Source organism: Coregonus lavaretus (genome assembly GCF_964263955.1).
Source record: "Coregonus lavaretus genome assembly, contig: HAP1_SCAFFOLD_575, whole genome shotgun sequence".
NCBI lineage: Eukaryota > Metazoa > Chordata > Actinopteri > Salmoniformes > Salmonidae > Coregonus > Coregonus lavaretus.
Window position 1 is genome coordinate 69,570 of NW_028156223.1, and position 23,748 is coordinate 93,317.

A 23,748-nucleotide genomic window follows, 5' to 3' on the forward strand; every position below is an offset into this window, starting at 1 on the left:
ACCCCATCAAACACCTTTCGGATGAATCGGAATGCCGACTGCAAGCCAGGCCTAATCACCCAACATCAGTGCCTGAACTCACTAATGCTCTTGTGGCTGAATGAAAGCAAGTCCCTGCAGCAATGTTCCAACATCTAGTGGAAAGCCTTCCCAGAAGAGTGGAGGCTGTTACAGCAGCAAAGGGGAGACCAACTCCATTTTAATGCCCATGATTTTGGAATGAGATGTTCGACGACCAGGTGTCCACATACTTTTGTTCATGCAGTGTATGTGGTAAAGTACAAAACCCAAAACAGAACATCAAAAAGGCTGTTTTTTAAAACTGTTAACACATTTTCAATTGACTAAGTACAATACACAAAATCACACAGTAACTTTTTCACCAAACCTAATCAGTGTTTCATCTAGAAATACATTTCATATAAAGTAATTGCCTTTCACAATGCAATGCTCACAATACTTTTCATAGGCTTCTCTTCTCATTTGTTTAAATACATTTGACCATCACTTAATCCAACTGCGCTTAATGGTTAATCACTTAAGCATTTGGTGAACCAATAGATTTTAAACTGGTTTGTCTACTACAGTAAGTGTATTGCCTAATGTGAAAACTGTATAATCTACTGTAATTTACAGTACTGTAGCATATTACTTTCATCACTTCTAAGGGCGATTTGAAACACATACCTTGCATTTTTGCTATTGGATTAACTGGTAGTTAAAACGACTAAATTGAAAAGATATCATTATGTTGTGTTTTGGTGATTAAACCAATGTCCTCTATACATTTCACAATAAACTTAGATTTTGAATCAATGGGTGTGTGGTGAGAGATGTTTACAATCCAAATGAATGCACATTAACAGATTTTGAATGAACGACTGGCAGCGTTACAAGTGTGAACAGTTTGGAGTTTTGTACTAAGAGTTGTGAAAATGTACCACATACAAAACCGATTAAAACAAACTGTAAAGACAGTTTGTTTGTGCGTGCGTGCGCGTGCGTGTGCTGATTCTCAGTGGGGAGCATTGAACCTGGCATTACTCCCTAAAGTTCACCTGACAGACAGACAAATGGACGGGCAGACAGACAGCATTAGCCTATGCTACTACAATACAGACAATTACGAGAGTTTAGGACTATAAGGTTTTATCTGCAAAAATATTATTCTGAGATAATTGGCTTTAACATTCTGAACCCTCATTGGTTTGAATGCTGTCAGCAATTTTGATATTTTGAACTTAACATGAATTGTGGTATTAAGGGTACTATATAGGTAGAGAACAATGAACAGAACAAGGCTATGTCAATAACTTGACCAAAATGCAGATAGAACCTTATAGTCCCAAACTCTATAAACCGGTTCTACCAGCAAGGATGCGCGGTGACACAGGCTTTTCCTCTTGGCACCATGCACCAGTTTGCGGTGATGTTGCAGGGGAAACAGCCATATGAGATGTCATGCCTGCTCCCCACACCATTATGAAAAGTATCTCTCCAATTACAGTACAGCTTCCGACATCGGCATTGTGTGACCCACAGAGAGAGAGAGAGAGAGAGAGAAACTTCTGAGTGTAATGTTTACTGTTAATATTTATTGTTTATTTCACTTTTGTTTACTATCTACTTCCCTTGCTTTGGCAATGTTAACACACGTTTCCCATGCCAATAAAGCCCTTAAATTGAAATTGAAATTGAATTGAGAGAGAGAGAGAGAGAGAGAGAGAGAGAGAGAGAGAGAGAGAGAGAGAGGGGGGGGGGGCTACTGTCGCCACCATTTCCAAGGCTACTGTCGCCATGGTTTGGCTGCGTCCGGTGGATTCCACTAAACAATTTGAACTTTAAAAAAATATTAGTGCTTGGATGTGAATCTCTCTACACATCACTAGTTTTTTGTGGATATAATTTGCACCTTTTCCTGGACCTACATGCAGGTATATTCCGATCCTTCTTGAAATTGATTGATGTTAGTGCCAGAAATATATACGATTTTCGCTAAAACCATTAACAAGAGATTGGTAAATACATTTTATAACTATTTGTTTTTAATATCATCACCTCTTGAATAGCATAGTCAGAACTACACAGACATTTCCGATTATTCCACATTTAGCTCTATCATCAGAGTTATACAGCAAGTAACTGCATGCATTTCATGATCAGTAAACATCAATTGATCATGTATTTTCAGATACGTTATAGTAACCTATTCATTTGGCATGAGCTACCTAGCTAGCTAAGTAAACAACGTGTCATTTAGCTTGCTTCAACATAGGCTTTTGGAAAGAGCTTGACATCCGCAAGTCCTCGTCCTGGTAAAGTTGTCAGTTGGAACAACACTACACGCAGAACTGCGCTGCCAGGATCCTGATGAGAAACTGAAAGGTGCCATAATTTATTTGTTCGCAAACATCCTTTCTGAATTTAAAAGTAATCCAATAAGTAATCATCTAGGTTTTCAAAAGTATCAGTAATCTGAATACAATATTTTTGCTTGTAATAGAACTGATTACAGTACGTGGTCCTCTGTAGCTCCGCTGGTAGAGCACAGCCCTTGTAACGCCAAGGTAGTGGGTTCGATCCCCGGGACCACCCATACACAAAAAAAATAAAATAATAATAATGTATGCACGCATGACTGTAAGTCGCTTTGGATAAAAGCGTCTGCTAAATGGCATATTATTATTGACATCTGTTCCCAGTGGAATGTTATCAGTGGCTACACATTGAGTTTAACCACGTCACAAGCTGACGTGATACTGGTTCCCTGTTGTGTAATACTGATAACAGCATACCACCGTAATCCCTTAGCGTGAGTGGTGATGATTATAGGAGCCGCCTCCCATATTGTACTGTCCCACACTATCACCCTATAGTCCCAAGGCAATGGTTATGTTTGTTATGATGCAATTCAGCCACAGCCAAAATCCTTGGATTTGGCAATTTTGTCACTTGGTGTTCAATGAGTTTAGGCTATTCTCCAAAAATAAAAATAAATAAAAAAATAAAAATCCCACTTTAAACTGAATAGACTGTCTGGTAATGAACTGTTTGTGGTCATACTTGCCGTTTGTGGTTGAATTTGTCTGTTGTGGTGTGATATTACTGATCCTTTTTTTCAACTTCCCCTCTGCTAGCTAGTGAAATTGTAAGTGATTGCTGATTCTTCTCCATAGCCGTTTGCGCCTTAAAACCCTTTAGGTGCATTCATTTTAACGCTTGTTCTATGACTGTAAGTCGCTTTGGATAAAAGCGTCTGCCAAATGGCATATTATTACAGTTTGTTTTGGGTGGGTCTTTCCAAATCGGCTTTCTTGATGGGGGGCGTATATTTGGTGGGTTGAAGACTTCCTCCTGTAGTGGCAGGTGTGGGGCGGTGGAGACTTTTTCAATCATTTTGTGGGTTATTGCGAGGGGACGGAGACGACGACAAGGGACCCACGGAAGCGGGGGTGGATCGTAGTGTGACAGTGATGATCCGCATGATGGCGTTAAGCTGTGTCGACTGTGTGTGTGTGTGTGTGTGTGACGACATTGGCTTTACGGGTGCACCTAACTCACTTTACGGGAAAAACATGAATTTCATGTGTGATCACGTGAAGTTTTCCGAAGACACATTTTCATGTGATCTTATGTGACGTTAATGTGATAACATGAAACTACACATGTGAAAACGTGAAGTGTTCAAAAAATAGGTTTTCACATGATTTCACATGGATTTTCTATAAGGGTCTGCTGCTGAGAACGAGAGTGCTAGTTCTGAGTTACAGAGGGTGTTGGTTGCAGCGCTCCATGTACAGCCAGCTGGAGATGAGATTGGTCCTGGTTTTGACCTTGGCTGGCTGAACTTTCACAGCAGATGAAATCCCAGTCTCCTGCAGTGTCAGTCAGTGTCTGTAGCCTATTGCGATTACATTGTTGACATGGGTGAAATACTTATTTGAGCTGTGCTGTTTGTAGTTTAGCAGGCTGCTTCAATGGGAGATTGGAATGGAATAGGCCTACCAAAAAAGTGCAAACTCTAATTTACACTAATTCAAGCACAGATTGACATACAGTGCCTTGCAAAAATATTCATCCCCCTTGGCGTTTTTCCTATTTTGTTGCATTACAACCTGTAATTTAAATAGATTTTTATTTGGATTTCAGTAATGGACATAGTCCAAATTGGTGAAGTGAAATGAAAAAAATAACTTATTTCAAAAAATTCTCAGTATATGTACACCTGTTCTGAAAGGCCCCAGAGTCTGCAACAGGGGCGGTGTGTTCATTAGGGCGATATGGGCGACGCACTGCCAAACGGGAAAAGGAAGGGATTTTTTTTCTAATCAATTATATCACGGCAACAGTAGTTATCAGTGTTCTAATCTAGACGTCTGATCTGCCACTAAATGTCCAATCAGGCTAAAGTCGTGCTTCAAATGGCCCCGCACCTTTTGGGGCGATTTCAGTCAGGTTGAAAATTGCCCCAGAAGTCTCTCATAGACTCTCATGTAAAATCTTTTTTTTTTCAAATATCAGAGCTTTCAATACAATCTCTATGGGTTCCGGGAGGGCTTGCACTTACGCGCTTTCGTCATACGTAACATAACCATGAACATAACTAAGAAAAGAGCGGGTAGCAGCGTCAATCAATTCACGTACTACTGTCAAGATGGCTAGCGTTCAGTGCAACTCGATTGTCTCTTTGAAAGAAGTTCCTTTTTGTCGGCGAACAAATCAAGATAAATTGGCAACGAAACAATTAGGACCTCCCAGACCAAATTTAATAATTCAACAGGTTTCTACTAAAGGGGGAAAGTCCTACACCCGAGGATTTTCCAAAAATTGGTACGAACGAAAAACCTGGCTAGCAGGCTGCGATGTAGCTAATGCAGTCTTCTGCTACCCCTGCTTACTCTTTCACCCTGAAGGCGGCACGGCAGACAGCACCGCTTGGACAGCGACTGGTGTAACGGACATGCACCATCTTTCAGAAAAGATTAAGAAACATGAGCTGTCAAAGACCCACATGGATAGATGTTTGAGATTGTCTGCTTTGGGGAGAGTGAACATTGCCACTCAACTGGATGAGGGATACAGGCTAGCTGTCCGCCGCCACAACGATGAGGTTAGCAAGAACCGCCACATCCTCTGCCGGCTAATCCAGTGTGTGAAGTTTTGCGGAGTGTTTGAGTTAGCTTTGCGAGGCAAAGATGAAACTGAGGGCTCCACCAACCCTGGTATTTTTCTTGGACTTGTCAACTTTGTGGCACAATTAGATGAGGTGTTTGATGACCATCTTAAAAATGCTAAAGTTTTCAAGGGCACATCAAAGACCATTCAAAACGAGCTACTGGAGTGTATGCTAGCGGTCATGAGGGAACATATTGTGGAGGAGGTGAAGTCGGCGAACTTCGTAGCTATCCAAGCTGACGAGACCACGGACGTTTCTACACAGACACAGCTGGTGCTTGTGCTGAGGTACATAGATAGCAACCACAAAGTGCAGGAGCGCTTTTTTGAGTTCCTTCCCATCTCGGAATCAACCTCAGTCTCAATCGCCAGTGTGCTTTTGGAGAGACTGAACGGTCTTTTTGCCGACGACGAGAAAGTCAAACTCATTGCGAAAGATTACGATGGAGCCAGTGTGATGAGGGGAGAGAAGGCTGGTGTGCAGAAAAAGGTGCGTGAGCATTTCAAGAATGCCCATTACGTGCATTGCTATGCGCATCAGCTGAATTTGATCATGCAGCAAGCTACTTCTCGCATCAAAAAAGTGAACTTTTTTTTCCCGGTCACCCAAACGCACCAGCATTCTTGACCAGACTGTTGCACGAAGACTGCCCAGACCTTCATCCACACGGTGGAACTTCAACAGCAGAGTCGTGAACACTGTCTACGAGAATCGAGACGACCTCATAGAATGTTTTGAAGCCATCCGGACGGGTTCATTGGATTATTTTGACCAGCCCACCGTGAGAGAGGCATCTGGCTACGTGAGGATGCTACATGATGAAGATTTTATTTTTTTCCTGGGGCTTTTTCACAAAATCATGCCCCACGTCGACATTCTGTACCAGAAGCTACAGAAGAAGGACATCGATGCTGTCTTCATCAAACGTGCCCTCGACAGCTTCACAAGCAGTGTGCAGGCCATAAGGTAAGATTAAACAATATCATTCGATCTTTCTCAAAGCAGAGCTTTATTTGAAAATGTATGCATGAAAGGAGACTGCATTTGTGTTTGAAATTACATTATTATCATTATATATGGCCAGTGGTGTAATCTAGCTTATTTTATATACTATGTGTACTGTACAGTGGTGCTCATAAGTGTATGAACACATTCTAAAGTTGACTAAAAAGAGGAATAAAAAAATAAAAAAAATCATCTTTTGGAAATTGATCTTAATGACTTAATTAAAAAAGTTGGAAAATCCAACCTTTAAGGACACCAATTTTCTTTTCTTTTTTATTCCTCTTTTTAGTCAACTTTAGCATGGGCTCATAAGCTTATGAGCACCACTGTATACTGTGCTGAACATCCAGGCTATGTGAGACACAAAGGCTAACTTAAACACTAAAGACTTTATGCATCCCTGCCCATTTTAAGTGGAACTGAAGTATTTGTACTATACATGGATACATTGCATATACCTGTGCATCACATAGACAACAATACTGTACAAAGCCAACAAACACATTGGTCTGATTGCCTTCAGGGACTCCTCTCAACAGCAGCTGCAAGAAGCAACAGGAGCCAAAAGACCCAGAACAGCTTTGAGAGAAGAGGAGAAGCAGAGGCTGTCTGAAGAGGTCTGCAACACCATCCTGGATCACACCAAAGAAAGGTTATCTTTCTCTGGCCACCTTGTGAGTGCTACCTTACTGCAAGCAGACATGTTTGAAAGGTACTGCCATTCATTTCCTGATGAGGCTCTGAATGCCACTGTGAATGCATACCCCATGCTGAGCAAGGCAAAGCTCAAGACAGAACTATCTCTGATCTATGAGAATCCTGAATTCAAGGGCTGCTGTGGTGCACTGGCACTGTACCAGGTTCTCATGAGCTACAACCTCCAGGAGACGTTCTCTGAGACTGTGACTCTGTTGAACATCCTCATAACTACTCCCATGACAACAGCTGAAGCTGAGAGATGTTTCTCAACTTTGATACGAGTTAAGACATTCCTGCGAAATTCAATGGGCCAGGAACGTCTGAATGCACTGGCCATGCTTTCCATGGAGAGGGAACTAGTCCTCAGCATGCCTGATTTCAATGAGAAAGCCATTGACCGCTTTGCTGCATTGAAAGAGAGAAGAGAACAGTTTCAGTACAAGTAATGTAGCCTCTCTCTCTCTTTGTCCCTCCCTGTCTGTCTCTTTAACACACACACGCCCAAATCAGTTCACAGTTGATGTTGTTTAAAATAGTTATTTTTCATTTTTTTTAAAGTAAAAAAATAAATAAAAAATCTGTTCATGTTCATTTTTACAAATCTATACAATTGGCCAGAATATGGTTGTTCATATTTACAAATCTATACAATTGGCCAGAATATGGTTGTTCATTTTTACAAAGCCATACAGATAGCTGTGTTTACCTTTTCTAGAAATTATTTTCAAATTCTGTTTTCAGGCAAAATGTCTATCACTGTTCATTTTCACAAATCTATACAAGAGGGCAGAATATGGAAGTCTATAAAAATGTCTTATTACCAATAACTTGCATCAATGTTTTCAGTAGCCTCTATCAAAAGCTCCTGCTTGCTTGTTGTGAATTATGCTCAGGTGCACATATTTCCAATTCAACCATGAGGCCTTTTTGAAGCAAGTAATGTGTATATCAGTATTGACTTATATGCTGCCCCTGTCTTCATGTTGTTGCTGGACATATCTTTTTTAAAATGTGTGTAGGTCACCTAAATCATCAGAAAAATTGCCCCCCCTGAGAATTTTTTCAGGAGCCGCTACTGGTCTGCAACACCACTAAGCAAGGGGCACCACCAAGCAAGTGGCACCATGAAGACCAAGGAGCTCTCCAAACAGGTCAGGGACAAAGTTGTGGAGAAGTACAGATCAGGGTTGGGTTATAAAAAAAATATCAGAAACTTTGTACATCCCACGGAGCACCATTAAATCCATTATAAAAAAAATGGAAAGAATATGGCATCACAACAAACCTGCCAAGAGAGGGCCGCCCACCAAAACTCACGGACCAGGCAACGAGGGCATTAATCAGAGAGGCAACAAAGAGACCAAAGATAACCCTGAAGGAGCTGCAAAGCTCCACAGTGGAGATTGGAGTATCTGTCCATAGGACCACTTTAAGCCATACACTCCACAGAGCTGGGCTTTAAAGAAGAGTGGCCAGAAAAAAGCCATTGCTTAAAGAAAAAAATAAGCAAACACGTTTGGTGTTCGCTAAAAGGCATGTGGGAGACTCCCCAAACATATGGAAGAAGGTACTCTGGTCAGATGAGACTAAAATTGAGGTTTTTGGCCATCAAGGAAAACGCTATGTCTGGCACAAACCCAACACCTCTCATCACTCCGAGAACACCATCCCCACAGTGAAGCATGGTGGTGGAGGCAGCCTACCAGTCTCTTTGAGTTATCTTTCCACTCCTTGACACTCTGTGTTGCCACTCCTTATCATGGTTAGCATGACACAGAGTACAGTGAGTAGGATGTCAGCAAACACGTTGCATGTTAGCATAACAGGCTCTGGATTTTAGGCTAACGTTTTACTATGTATTTTTGTCGTAGGTCTGCTTGACGTGAGCACATCCATAATCTGTGCATTAATCATTTTTGCCGTTGTTTCTGTTCAACCAAGGTGTTTATTTGTAGGCTGGTTTGTCTTGTAGCCAAAGTTTCCATCAACACACTCACTCATCACACATCCCACTGGGCACAGACGTCAGTTCAACGTCTAGTTTTGATTGACATTTGGTTGAGTTGACAACTATCGTGAATTCAACGTGAAATCAACAACACTTGTCACAATGTCATAGGATTTAGTTTAAAAGTTGGATGAAAGTAATATCAAATGCCTTTACGTTATTGACTTTTAGATTTTGGGGGGGTTGAAATGAATTGGAAACAACATTGATTGAACCAGTTTTTGTCCAGTGGGATTGTAGGCTAAGCAAGCTAGAACCACAGATGAAAGGGAGTCAATTAAAAGTATATTTTCTTCTTTGCTATCACTGTTGCAACCTGGTCTCAGGGCAATTCGTAGGATTTGGTCCATAAACCTGTTCCATTCTATTAGTATGATATATTATGTTACGTTAGGTTATATTATGAATGGAATAGCAGTCATACAATGTCATATTAATTAGAGGGTGTATAGTATCATACATTTTACCCGGTCGTATAACAGCATAGGAATTGGATGAAGTAACCATGCAGGATGAGTGGAGCAGTGCACTAGTGCTGGCGGTGGCAGAAGGGCGGGGGAGGGGACTTTTTAAAAATATTCCTTCATTCTGAGAGATTATGTAGTTTGAAGGACAATTCGTTGCATTTAAATGTACAAGAGAGAAACGAGACCAACAATTAATTATATACAAAATACTTTGTTAAAAAACCCCACTACCAATCAAAAGGGCACTTTTTTCATAGGAGGGCAAAAAGTTTAAGAAATACATACACACAGCACAAAACTAGACAGAGATAATACAATAAAGTCAATTACTTATTTCCCTTGTGGTCCCTTGCTGTCATTTCCATTCTGGTCCATGTGGATTTGATATGTTTTTTATGACATAGGTGCTCCCCTGCTGCAAAGCAACTATTGCCCTCTCTGGGACAAACAATGCAGAAAGTTTAAACTTGAACTTGAGGCCCATTGAGTGTCATTAGATACAGTATTTTGCATGTCATGCATGTATCCACCTGACACCAACAAACACCCCATAATATCTGGCCCTCTGCCCTCCCTAAATCATGGCATTGAACGGTTCAGCAGACTTTTAGCCCTCTGCCCTCCCTAAATCATGGCATTGAACGGTTCAGCAGACTTTTAGACCTCTGCCCTCCCTAAATCATGGCATTGAACGGTTCAGCAGACTTTTAGCCCTCTGCCCTCCCTAAATCATGGCATTGAACGGTTCAGCAGACTTTTAGCCCTCCATAACTGGCTACAAGACTATTGCAGCTCTGTGGGTGTAACATTTATTGACCATTTTGACACCTTCTGGAAACAAAGCTTGTATAATAAGGAGGATGGGATCCACACAAATTATTTGGGTTCCTGGATCCTTTCACAGCATGATAAGGCTGCGTTGAGACAATGACTTACCAATGTCCAAGTCTAGCTCATTTAATCCCTACCATTGTGTCGCTGAGTTGTCATAATGATTCAGCAAATGTACACTATCCTAGGGGCGTTGAAAGACACAATGTAAATAACCTAATTTATGTCCCTCTTACTGCTCGGAATGCCTCTGCTGATCCTACAGCTATTGTATGCAGTACTCATATGCCATGAACAAGAGTAATACTGTTAGCACTGAGGTGGTGTGCCCTTGTAGGAAGTCCACTGTGTGCAGCTCACCCTGCACTAATAAAAATAACCCAAGTATGTCTACGTCTGCTAAGCTTCCCAGTAAAGCAAGAAAAATAATCAAGCATCCCAGAAAAGTGTTAAAAATAGCCCACGATAACATATGAAGCTTAAGAAACAAGGTTCATGAAATCAATAATTTGCTAGTAACAGATTACATTCATATTCTGACAATCTCTGAAACTCACTTAGATAATACCTTTGATGATACAGTGGTAGCAATACAAGGTTATAACATTTACAGAAAAGACAGAAATGCCAACGGGGGCGGTGTTGCGGTCTATATTCAGAACCACATTCCTGTAAAGCTTAGAGAGGATCTCATGTTAAATACTGTCGAAGTAATATGGCTACAGGTTCACTTGCCTCACCTAAAGCCCATTCTGGTGGGAAGCTGCTATAGACAACCAAGTACTAACAGTCAGAGTCTGGATAACATGTGTGAAATGCTTGATAATATATGTGATATCAATAGAGAGGTATACTTTCTGGGTGATTTAAATATTGACTGGCTTTCATCAGGCTGCCCACTCAAAAGAAAGCTTCAAACTGTAACTAGTGCATGCAACCTGGTTCAGGTTATCAATCAACCTACCAGGGTAGTTACAAACAGTACAGGAATGAAATCATCAACATGTATTGATCATATCTTTACTAATGCTGCAGAAATTTGTTTGAAAGCAGTATCCAAATCCATCGGATGTATTGATCACAATATAGTAGCCATATCTACGAAAACCAAAGTTCCAAAGGCTGGGCCTAATATTGTGTATAAGAGGTCATACAATACGTTTTGTAGGGATTCCTATGTTGTTGATGTAAAGAATATTTGTTGGTCTGTGGTGTGTAATGACGTGCAACCAGACGCTGCACTTGACACATTTATGCAATTGCTTATCCCAGTTACTAATAAGCATGCACCCATTAAGAAAATAACTGTAAAAACTGTTAAATCCCTGTGGATTGATGAGGAATTGAAAATGTTTATGGTTGAGAGGGATGAGGCAAAAGAGATGGCAAATAGGTCTGACTGTACAACCGATTAGCAAACGTAATGCAAATGGAGAAATCATGTGACTAAACTGAATAAAAATAAGAAGAAATGACACTATGAAACAAAGATAAATGACATATAGAATTATAGAAAAAAGCTTTGGAGCACCTTAAATGAAATTTTGGGCAGAAAGGCAAACTCCGCTCCATCATTCATTGAATCAGATGGGTCATTCAGCACAAAACCCACAGATATTGCGAACTACTTGAGTATTTGTTTTGTCATTGGCAAGATTAGCAAACTTAGGCATGACATGCCAGCAACAAATGCTGACACTACACATCCATGTATATCTGACCAAATTATGAAAGACAAACATTGTAATTTGGATTCCGTAAAGTAAGTGTGGAAGAGGTGAAAAAATAATTATTGTCGATCAACAATGACAAGCCACCGGGGTCTGACTGAGGATAATAGCGGACGATATTGGCACTCCTATTTGCCATATCTTCGATTTAAGCCTACTAGAATGTGTGTGCCCTCGGGCCTGGAGGGAAGCAAAAGTTATTCCCCTACCTAAGAATAGTAAAGCCCCCTTAAGTGGCTCAAATAGCCGACCAATCAGCCTGTTACCAACCCTTAGTAAACTTTTGGAAAAAAGTGTGTTTGACCAGATAAAATGCTATTTTACAGTAAACAAATTGACAACAGACTTTCAGCACGCTTATAGGGAAGGACATTCAACAAGCACTGCACTGACACAAATGACTGATGATTGGCTGAGAGAAATTGATGATAAAAAGATTGTGGGGGCTGTTTTGTGAGACTTCAGTGCGGCTTTTGACATTATCGATCATAGTCTGTTGCTGGAAAACATATGTGTTATGGCTTCACACCCCTGCTATATTGTGGATGAAGAGTTACCTGTCTAACAGAACACAGAGGGTGTTCTTTAATGTAAGCCTCTCCAACAAAATACAGGTAGAATCAGGAATTCCCCAGGGCAGCTGTCTAGGCCCCTTACTTTTTCAATCTTTACTAATGACATGCCACTGGCTTTGAGTAAAGCCAGTGTGTCTATGTATGCGGATGACTCAACACTATACATGTCAGCTAGTTTTGTTTGATAAAATCCATTGTTATATTCAAATGTAGGAACTGGGTTCTACAGTTAGAACCCTTGCTGTCTCTGGCTCCACACCCACCCCACCCGGCCATCTAGATGTGTGAAAGTTAGTGTATAAGCTAATGATCCATCATGTATGACATTCCTGGGAGTGTGTAAACTTACATTTTGCATTACCGTATCATTTTTGTATGTTCTCTATAGTTATGTACTTGAAAATGTATCAATTGACCAATTCAGCACATTTGGGCAGACTTGATACAAAATAGTCCAGTATTGCAATGTCTCACTGGATCAGTCCCGTGTAGCTCAGTTGGTAGAGCATGGCGTTTGCAACACCAGGGTTGTAGGTTCGTTTCCCACGGGGGGCCAGTATGAAAATGTATGCACTCACTAACTGTAAGTCGCTCTGGATAAGAGTGTCTGCTAAATGACTGAAATGTAAAATCAGTCTGAAACTTTGCACACACACTGTTGCCATCTACTGGCCAACATCTATATTGTGCCTAAACTGCAATACAGTAATCCCTCGTTTATCGCGGGGGTTACGTTCCGAAAATGACCCGCGATAAGTGAAATCCGCGAAATAGAAAACTTTTTTTTTTTACAATTAGCAACTATTACATGTATACAAATACAGTGACTCACGTGTAGGCCGTTTCACTGCTCTTCAGACTGGGCCGCTGCATCCTGACTGCGCTCTGCAGTGTTCTCTTCTTCTGAAGCCCGCGGTGCAGGTGTGTTTGTTCGGGAGAAGAACATAGTGATAGGCAGCTGTTGTCGCTCTTTTTTCTTCTTTGCAAAAAGATCCTTGTACACCGACATGCCACCATCGATTACGTTGGAGAACTGTAATGAACGGCTCATCAAAGGGTCCCATTCCTCAGCTACTCGCTTAAGTTCAGTGGCCATTCGCACCATGGTTGCTAAGCGACCAAGCGTTAGTCCTTCCTCCTCATTGACTGCTGCTGTCGTCCTTATGTTTTTTTCCTCCTTCTTTATGTAACGAACGGAAGATTCATTGATTCCGTAATGGCGAGCAACGGCTGCATAGCTTTTACCTTCCCTTAGCATGTCCAGAAGTTTAACTTTATCTGAGATAGGTAGCATCTTCCGCCGTTTGGGCCCATCCGCAGGTGCTTTTGTCGGTCCAGGCCGTTTCGTCGACATTATGGGTTTAGGAGATGTTCGAAATTACAAGATAATTTGGCCAACTTAATGTAAATTTGCCAAGCTGTTTTATGTACGTACACATAACTGCACGAGACGACAAAATGATAGCACAATTCGTAGCATGTTTTGATACAAGAAGCGGGAGTGAGTTTTTAGCGAATCAGAATGCAGAGCACAATGTACCAAAAAAAAAAAAATGCATTATGAAAATCCGCGAAATAGCGAATCCGCGATAAGTGAACCGCGAAGTGGCGAGGGATCACTGTATTATATTGTGGCCTTTCTATTGCATTTCAAAGATGATGGAACAAAAAAAAGAAAAGAAAACGTTTTTTTTGTTTGTATGATCTTTTACCAGATCTAATGTGTTATACCTCCTACAAAGCTATTCGCTCCTCTGGCACCCCAATGGTGGAACAAGCTCCTCCACGACGCCAGGACAGCGGAGTCACTGACCACCTTCCGGAGACACTTGAAACCCTACCTCTTTAAGGAATACCTGGAATAGTCTAACAGTAATCCTTCTACACATTTACATTTTACATTTACGTCATTTAGCAGACGCTCTTATCCAGAACGACTTACAAATAGGTGCATTCACCTTATAGCCAGTGGGATAACCACTTTACAATTATTATTATTATTATTATAAATTTTTTTTTGGGGGGGGGGGGGGGGGGGGGGGTTGGGGTAGAAGGATTACTTTATCCTATCCCAGGTATTCCTTAAAGAGGTGGGGTTTCAAATGTCTCCGGAAGGTGGTGAGTGACTCCGCTGTCCTGGCGTCGTGAGGGAGCTTGTTCCACCATTGGGGTGCCAGAGCAGCGAACAGTTTTGACTGGGCTGAGCGGGAACTATGCTTCCGCAGAGGTAGGGGAGCCAGCAGGCCAGAGGTGGATGAACGCAGTGCCCTCGTTTGGGTGTAGGGACTGATCAGAGCCTGAAGGTACGGAGGTGCCGTTCCCCTCACAGTTCCGTAGGCAAACACCATGGTCTTGTAGCAGATGCGAGCTTCAACTGGAAGCCAGTGGAGTGTGCGGAGGAGCGGGGTGACGTGAGAGAACTTGGGAAGGTTGAATACCAGACGGGCTGCGGCATTCTGGATGAGTTGTAGGGGTTTAATGGCACAGGCAGGGAGCCCAGCCAACAGCGAGTTGCAGTAATCGAGACGGGAGATGACAAGTGCCTGGATTAGGACCTGTGCCACTTCCTGTGTAAGGCAGGGTCGTACTCTCCGAATGTTGTAGAGCATGAACCTACAGGATCGGGTCACCGCCTTGATGTTAGCGGAGAACGACAGGGTGTTGTCCAGGGTCACGCCAAGGCTCTTCGCACTCTGGGAGGAGGACACAACGGAGTTGTCAACCGTGATGGCGAGATCATGGAACAGGCAGTCCTTCCCCGGGAGGAAGAGCAGCTCCGTCTTGCCAAGGTTCAGCTTGAGGTGGTGATCCGTCATCCATACTGATATGTCTGCCAGACATGCAGAGATGCGATTCGCCACCTGGCTATCAGAAGGGGAAAAGGAGAAGATTAGTTGTGTGTCGTCAGCGTAGCAATGATAGGAGAGGCCATGTGAGGATATGACAGAGCCAAGTGACTTGGTGTATAGCGAGAATAGGAGAGGGCCTAGAACTGAGCCCTGGGGGACACCAGTGGTGAGAGCACGTGGTGCGGAGACAGCTTCTCGCCACGCCACTTGGTAGGAGCGACCGGTCAGGTAGGACGCAATCCAAGAGTGAGCCGTGCCGGAGATGCCCAGCTCTGAGAGGGTGGAGAGAAGGATCTGATGGTTCACAGTATCAAAGGCAGCAGACAGGTCTAGAAGGACAAGAGCAGAGGAGAGAGAGTTAGCTTTAGCAGTGCGGAGATCCTCCGTGACACAGAGAAGAGCAGTCTCAGTTGAATGACCAGTCTTGAAACCTGACTGGTTTGGATCAAGAAGGTCATTCTGAGAGAGATAGCAAGAGAGTTGGCTAAAGACGGTACGCGCAATAGTTTTGGAGAGAAAAGAAAGAAGGGATACTGGTCTGTAGTTGTTGACATCAGAGGGATCGAGTGTTGGTTTTTTGAGAAGGGGTGCAACTCTCGCTCTCTTGAAGACGGAAGGGACATAGCCAGCGGTCAAGGATGAGTTGATCAGCGAGGTGAGGTAAGGGAGAAGGTCACCGGAGATGGTCTGGAGAAGAGAGGAGGGGAGGGGATAGGGTCAAGCGGGCAGGTTGTTGGGCGGCCTGTCGTCACAAGTCGCAAGATTTTATCTGGAGAGAGAGGGGAGAAAGAAGTCAAACTATAGGGTAGGGCAGTGTGAGCAGGACCAGCAGTGTCATTTGACTTAACAAACGAGGATCGGATGTCGTCAACCTTCTTTTCAAAATGGTTGACGAAGTCATCCACAGAGGGGAGGGAGGGAGGGGGGGGGGGGAGGATTCAGCAGGTAGGAGAATGTGGCAAAGAGCTTCCTAGGGTTAGAGGCAGATGCTTGGAATTTAGAGTGGTAGAAAGTGGCCTTAGCAGCAGAAACAGATGAAGAAAATGTAGAGAGGAGGGAGTGAAAAGATGCCAGGTCCGCAGGGAGTCTAGTTTTCTTCCATTTCCGCTCAGCTGCCCGGAGCTCTGTTCTGTGAGCTCGCAATGAGTCATCAAGCCACGGAGCTGGAGGGGAGGACCGAGCCGGCCGGGAGGATAGGGGACATAGAGAGTCAAAGGATGCAGAAAGGGAGGAGAGGAGGGTTGAGGAGGCAGAATCAGGAGATTGGAGGGAGAAGGATTGAGCAGAGGGAAGAGATGATAGGATGGAAGAGGAGAGAATAGCGGGAGAGAGAGAGCGAAGGTTGCGACGGCGCATTACCATCTGTGTAGGGGCAGAGTGTGTAGTGTTGGAGGAGAGGGAGAGAGAAAAGGATACAAAGTAGTGGTCGGAGACTTGGAGGGGAGTTGCAGTGAGATTAGTAGAAGAACAGCATCTAGTAAAGATGAGGTCAAGCGTATTGCCTGCCTTGTGAGTAGGGGGGGACGGTGAGAGGGTGAGGTCAAAAGAGGAGAGGAGTGGAAAGAAGGAGGCAGAGAGAAATGAGTCAAATGTAGACGTAGGGAGGTTGAAATCCCCCAGAACTGTGAGGGGTGAGCCATCCTCAGGAAAGGAACTTATCAAGGCGTCAAGCTCATTGATGCACTCTCCAAGGGAACCTGGAGGGCGATAGATGACAAGGATATTAAGCTTAAATGGGCTAGTGACTGTGACAGCATGGAATTCAAATGAGGAAATAGACAGATGGGTCAGGGGAAAAATTGAGAATGTCCACTTGGGAGAGATGATGATTCCTGTGCCACCACCCCTCCCCCAGTGGTGGTTGTCCCACTGGCTATCCTAAGTTGAATGCACCAATTTGTAAGTCACTCTGGATAAGAGCGTCTGCTAAATGACTTAAATGTAAATGTACATTAATTTACTTCAAAGTGTTTCCTTTCAAATGGTATCAAGAATATGCATATCCTTCCTTCAGGTCCTGAGCTACAGGCAGTTAGATTTTGGTATGTCATTTTAGGCGAAAATGGAAAAAAAGGGTCCGATCCTTAAGAGGTTAAACAGGCAGCCCAATTCTGAATTTTTGCCCAATTATGGGCAACAGAGCTGACCTGATTGGTCAAAAGACCAATTTGTGGGAAAAAAGGATCAGAATTGGGCTGCCTGTGTAAACGCAGCCAGAGAGCAAGTGCGACTACATTATTAACTTTCCCTTCTCTTCAAAGGTCACCTCACTCTTCACCTTCCATAAACTACCGTACCAGGTCTGGCTCATGATGGTGAAGAGGCGTATGTTTCCTCTACTGATAGCTTCTGCTCTGGCAGTCATGGTCTACATCATCTTCACATTGTCCAGGTACCGTGAAGACTGCCGTACGATCAAGAAACTAAATAAAAGTGGTAAAAGGAAAAAATTGTCTTGGACACACATTTCTGCTGTAGAAATACAACATCTGTCCATGATTCCTCAGGTCACAGCCAGGCAACCACCAGCACCTCTATCCGCGCCACATCTCTGACCAGTCCATCACGCCTGTCAACGACACCAAACACTTCATGGTGGGGGCCTACAAGGAACATCGTGTGACGGGATGCTCCACACGCATCATCAGTATCTTCAGACGAGACTCTGTCCAGCCTCTGTACTGTGTGTTCTACTGTGGGACTCACTGGGCTAATGGAACGAAGGCTGAAGTCCAGATGCACTCTGACCACTTTGGTACCTGCAATTTGCTATTTGGTTTTAGCCCTGCACTGACACACCTGAATCAACACCTGAATTAATGAAATAAGGGGCTTGGTGATTCGCTGATTAGTTTGTTGATTTAGTTTTCCCTATACTGTAAATATATGTGTCCCTGTTCTGTATTGGGATAAAGGTTTCCCCTTCGTGACGACCGACGTCCTTTGTCCGAATCTTCCCGACTGCAACCCGTCACACGTGACCCTCGCCACACAAGCTGACGCCAAGCTCGCTCAGAACCAATCCTTTCTCCGCATCCAGAACCTTGTGAAAATGGAGGAAGAGGAGTTTCAATTCAACTTCACTGTCTGTTGGTCCAATTTATTTGGTGATTATAACAACGTGCTTCAGGTCACCCAGACTCTGGAGATGTACAAGTGGGTATTGATTGAGTGATTGTTTGGTTGGTTGATTGATTGATCGATTAATCAACTGGTTGATTGATTGATTAATTAATTGCTATATTGCAGGTTGTTGGGAGTGCAGCATGTTGTGGTGTATAACACCAGCTGTGGACCAGACCTGGAGAGACTGCTACAGAGTTATACACAGGAGGGCTTTGTGGAGGTAGGAATTGATTGATTTGATGGATGGATTGATAGATAGATAGGATTAATTAATTGACTAATTGATTGACTGCAGGTGGTGCCCTGGCCTATCGACCAACACATGAGCCCGTCCCGTGGGTGGCAACCCATTGAACATGGAGGGGACATCCACTACTACGGCCAGTTGACCACTCTGAATGACTGTGTCTACAGACATATGTATCAGTCACGCTATGTACTGCTGAACGACATAGATGAGATTATAACTCCATACCAGCATCAAACCCTGCCCCAGATGATGGATGTACTTCAGAGGCAACACCCAAAGGTAGGGGGAGGACTCAGGGAAGTAGTGTGTATGTGTGTTAAGGAAGATCATTATGTGTGTAGTGTGCATGTTAGGCTGTGTTTACACAGGCATCCCAATTCAGAATTTTTTGCCAATTATTTGGCATATCTGATACAAATCCGATAATGTGTAAACAGGAATTTCTGATCTTTGGTGTTTTTGGTTTTTAATAGTTTTTTGGGCCAATCACATCAGATCTTCTCACAGCAGATATTTTTTTGCACTGAACTGATTGGTCAAAAGACCAATTAGTGAAAAAAGATCCGAATTGGGCTGACTGTAAACGCAGCCATGGAATCTTATCTTTTGAGTTCTGATACCACATTCGTCTGTGGTTCTCATCCTCAGTCTGGATGTTCAGATCAGAATTGTTGTGCTCTGAAGTGTTTGTTTTTGCACATGACCTGCCGTTACCAAGATAACCACCCCAACATTTAAAGAAACAGTGACAAGAAATTTGACATTTTAGTCATTTAGCATACGCTGTTATCCAGAGCGACATACAATTAGTGAGTGCATACATTTTTCATACATTGAATGAGGATTGTGTTTGCGTGCTATTTCGTATGCTACATCAGTGTGAATGTGCAAATCTGATATGGGTCAAAACACAATAAAAGTGTGGACAGTGAGAAAAATAGATTGGATATGAAGGAAAAAAATCTGAATTCATTCTCTCTCTTTCGCCTTCTCTCACTCCACCCGCATCTCCCCAGGCCGAAGTGTTCCTCATAGAGAACCACATCTTCCCTAAGTCCCAGTTTGAGCCCAGTGGAAAGTTTGAACGGCCCCGCTGGAGGGATGTTCCAGGGATCAACATCATGGAGCACATCTACAGAGAGGAGCCAGACTATCGCATCTACCACCCTTCCAAGATGATAGTACGGCCCAGGTTAGAATCTACCACTCCTCCAAGATGATAGTACGGCCCAGGTTAGAATCTACCACTCCTCCAAGATGATAGTACGGCCCAGGTTAGAATCTACCACCCCTCCAAGATGATAGTACGGCCCAGGTTAGAATCTACCACTCCTCCAAGATGATAGTACGGCCCAGGTTAGAATCTACCACCCCTCCAAGATGATAGTATGGCCCAGAGTAGTATACTAAGAAGCTAGCTAGATATACTCAGGGTTTTCTAAAGCTAGCCAGCTTCAGTTAGCTTCACCTTCCAGCTCAGGCTTCATCAGTATTACAGACTTGTAACTGCGCATGCATGTCACACGTGGCTAGTCGAACGCCAAACTCTTCATAAACCCCTTTCTGTGTTTGCAAGCAATGTCCTGCTTAACATAATGTTTGTGTCATCATCGCAAATCAACTGCATTACACTTAAAAAACACTTCAACTTCAACCAGTTAAATGGCTATTTTTCTAGCTTTTGCTACAGCCTATGTAAATGAGCGTTAGCATTCTAGCTAACAACTGCTGCATCCAAAATAGTTATTTTGCAAAGATCACAACCAAATATAATCTTAGCGGCTGTTCAAGCAATAATCAAACATCATTGTAACCCCAAAAAGTTATTTTGTTTAGAAGTAATAAAAACGTACTATGATGAATGGGCGCAGATGGCGATGGCTTTCTTACTGCAGCCAAAAGTCGTGCGCATCTGTGCGTGACGTCAGTGTGTCGTATAAAGGTGTATATTAAGACAATGCTGAAACATAAATCCATGGGCGAGTCAGTGTCACATTTTCATTATTTCCTAAATCAACATGAAAGAAAAGCTATCTTGCAAATTCAGCAGGTGATGTTGTGAAAAAGGTCATTAGAAGTTCTCTCTTTGTTTTATTACGTATCGTTAATGCCGTCTTTGGTGTGCTTATCAATGCACACGCACCTTTTTTCTCACTCTTATCGATAAAATAATTGTATAAAGTCATACAAAAGTTATACTGTGTGTGAAGTTTCAAATGCAGCCAGTCATTACTTAATGTGTAATGTGATAAGTATTTAATATTACGATTATTTTACACACAAAAAATACATTTGATTAATACAATATTTAATCAGTGGTCTTCTTCAAATGAAAGGGATGATGGGAACCTGATTTCATTGGTCCTCAACTCACGACTCAGACATTTCATTCAGGATAAGTAGAGTTAGCCCTGAGTTTGCCTGCCCCAGAGCAGGTTAGTTCTGAAGGATTCGTTGCCATAGAAATGTACCTGGCTAAAAGGTGAGCCACATTTGTGTTAGTGGTTATCTCAAGTTGAACTCAGAGTTCGTAGTATAGGGCTCTGGTTAGAATCTACCACCCCTACAAGATGAAAGTACGACCCAGGTTAGAATAGAATAGAACCTCTGTCTAACAACCCCGTTGTGTCTCTGACCCCAGGGCAGTGGAGCAGACATCGGTCCACTCTGTCTAACAACCCTTCTGTGTCTCTGACCCCAGGGCAGTGGAGCAGACGTCGGTCCACTTTGTCTAACAACCCTTCTGTGTCTCTGACCCCAGGGCAGTGGAGCAGACGTCGTTCCACTCTGTCTAACAACCCTTCTGTGTCTCTGACCCCAGGGCAGTGGAGCAGACGTCAGTCCACTCTGTCTAACAACCCTTCTGTGTCTCTGACCCCAGGGCAGTGGAGCAGACGTCGGTCCACTCTGTCTAACAACCCTTCTGTGTCTCTGATCCCAGGGCAGTGGAGCAGACGTCAGTCCACTCTGTCTAACAACCCTTCTGTGTCTCTGACCCCAGGGCAGTGGAGCAGACGTCGGTCCACTCTGTCTAACAACCCTTCTGTGTCTCTGATCCCAGGGCAGTGGAGCAGACGTCAGTCCACTCTGTCTAACAACCCCTTTGTGTCTCTGACCCCAGGGCAGTGGAGCAGACGTCGGTCCACTCTGTCTAACAACCCTTCTGTGTCTCTGACCCCAGGGCAGTGGAGCAGACGTCGTTCCACTCTGTCTAACAACCCTTCTGTGTCTCTGACCCCAGGGCAGTGGAGCAGACGTCAGTCCACTCTGTCTAACAACCCTTCTGTGTCTCTGACCCCAGGGCAGTGGAGCAGACGTCAGTCCACTCTGTCTAACAACCCCTTTGTGTCTCTGACCTCAGGGCAGTGGAGCAGACATCGGTCCACTCTGTCTAACAACCCTTCTGTGTCTCTGACCCCAGGGCAGTGGAGCAGACGTCGGTCCACTTTGTCTAACAACCCTTCTGTGTCTCTGACCCCAGGGCAGTGGAGCAGACGTCGTTCCACTCTGTCTAACAACCCTTCTGTGTCTCTGACCCCAGGGCAGTGGAGCAGACGTCAGTCCACTCTGTCTAACAACCCCTTTGTGTCTCTGACCTCAGGGCAGTGGAGCAGACATCGGTCCACTCTGTCTAACAACCCTTCTGTGTCTCTGACCCCAGGGCAGTGGAGCAGACGTCGGTCCACTTTGTCTAACAACCCTTCTGTGTCTCTGACCCCAGGGCAGTGGAGCAGACGTCGTTCCACTCTGTCTAACAACCCTTCTGTGTCTCTGACCCCAGGGCAGTGGAGCAGACGTCAGTCCACTCTGTCTAACAACCCTTCTGTGTCTCTGACCCCAGGGCAGTGGAGCAGACGTCGGTCCACTCTGTCTAACAACCCTTCTGTGTCTCTGATCCCAGGGCAGTGGAGCAGACGTCGGTCCCCTCTGTCTAACAACCCTTCTGTGTCTCTGACCCCAGGGCAGTGGAGCAGACGTCGGTCCACTCTGTCTAACAACCCTTCTGTGTCTCTGATCCCAGGGCAGTGGAGCAGACGTCAGTCCACTCTGTCTAACAACCCCTTTGTGTCTCTGACCCCAGGGCAGTGGAGCAGACGTCGGTCCACTCTGTCTAACAACCCTTCTGTGTCTGACCCCAGGGCAGTGGAGCAGACGTCGTTCCACTCTGTCTAACAACCCTTCTGTGTCTCTGACCCCAGGGCAGTGGAGCAGACGTCAGTCCACTCTGTCTAACAACCCCTTTGTGTCTCTGACCCCAGGGCAGTGGAGCAGACGTCGTTCCACTCTGTCTAACAACCCTTCTGTGTCTCTGACCCCAGGGCAGTGGAGCAGACGTCAGTCCACTCTGTCTAACAACCCCTTTGTGTCTCTGACCTCAGGGCAGTGGAGCAGACGTCGGTCCACTCTGTCTAACAACCCTTCTGTGTCTTTGACCTCAGGGCAGTGGAGCAGACGTCGGTCCACTCTGTGCTGCGTAACTTCGGGCAGACAGTGAAGGTTCCTCCTGATGTGTCATATCATCCATGTCAGAGTTCCCCTACGAGGACGACTGACCAAGAAAGAGCTGCATGAAGACAAGAGGGTCTGGGACTATGAGAGACAACTGGTGCCTAATGTTGATAAAGCACTAGATCAAGCAGGACTACTAATCTGAGGGTAGGAAGGAAGGAAGGAAGGAAGGAAGGAGTAGTCAGAAATGGAAGACAAAGTGATACATCCCACTCAGTAATTTTTTCTGGTTCATATACATTCAATGAACTAATCAGACAAGACCCAGCTGCTATCACATTGGTGCCTATTGGTGCCTATTCTTGAGTAGACCAGAACTGTGACATTATTTTTCAATGGTAAACAGCCGGATAGGGTGACCAGATGTCCCCGATTTCTGGGGACAGTACCAGAGTCTGGTGTCCTGGGCTTGAGCTGTCCTGAAAATGTCCCCGATTAGCCCTTAGAAATAAAAAAATCAACTCTGAAGTTTAAAAATACATGTCATCTATGCACTTAAATAGCGAATGGAGGACGCTTTTCC

General features: G+C 43.9%; 1 protein-coding gene across 2 annotated transcripts; it reads left to right on the forward strand.

Moving 5' to 3' along the window:
• Nucleotides 1–1,802: 1,802 nt before the first annotated feature.
• Nucleotides 1,803–23,378, forward strand: LOC311126601 (uncharacterized protein). 2 transcript variants are annotated; one of them, XM_084200596.1, is made up of 8 exons: nucleotides 1,803–1,934; nucleotides 17,602–17,732; nucleotides 17,848–18,095; nucleotides 18,256–18,496; nucleotides 18,590–18,686; nucleotides 18,762–18,995; nucleotides 19,733–19,908; nucleotides 23,156–23,378. In XM_084200596.1, exons 1-8 carry the CDS (start codon nucleotides 1,929–1,931, stop codon nucleotides 23,286–23,288), a joined length of 1,266 nt encoding a protein of 421 aa, XP_084056722.1. In that variant the 5' UTR covers nucleotides 1,803–1,928; the 3' UTR covers nucleotides 23,289–23,378. The 2 variants fall into 2 exon arrangements, with proteins under 2 accessions (XP_084056722.1, XP_084056723.1); XM_084200597.1 differs by lacking the exon at nucleotides 1,803–1,934 and adding an exon at nucleotides 2,035–2,385.
• The last annotated feature ends 370 nt before the right edge of the window (nucleotides 23,379–23,748 follow it).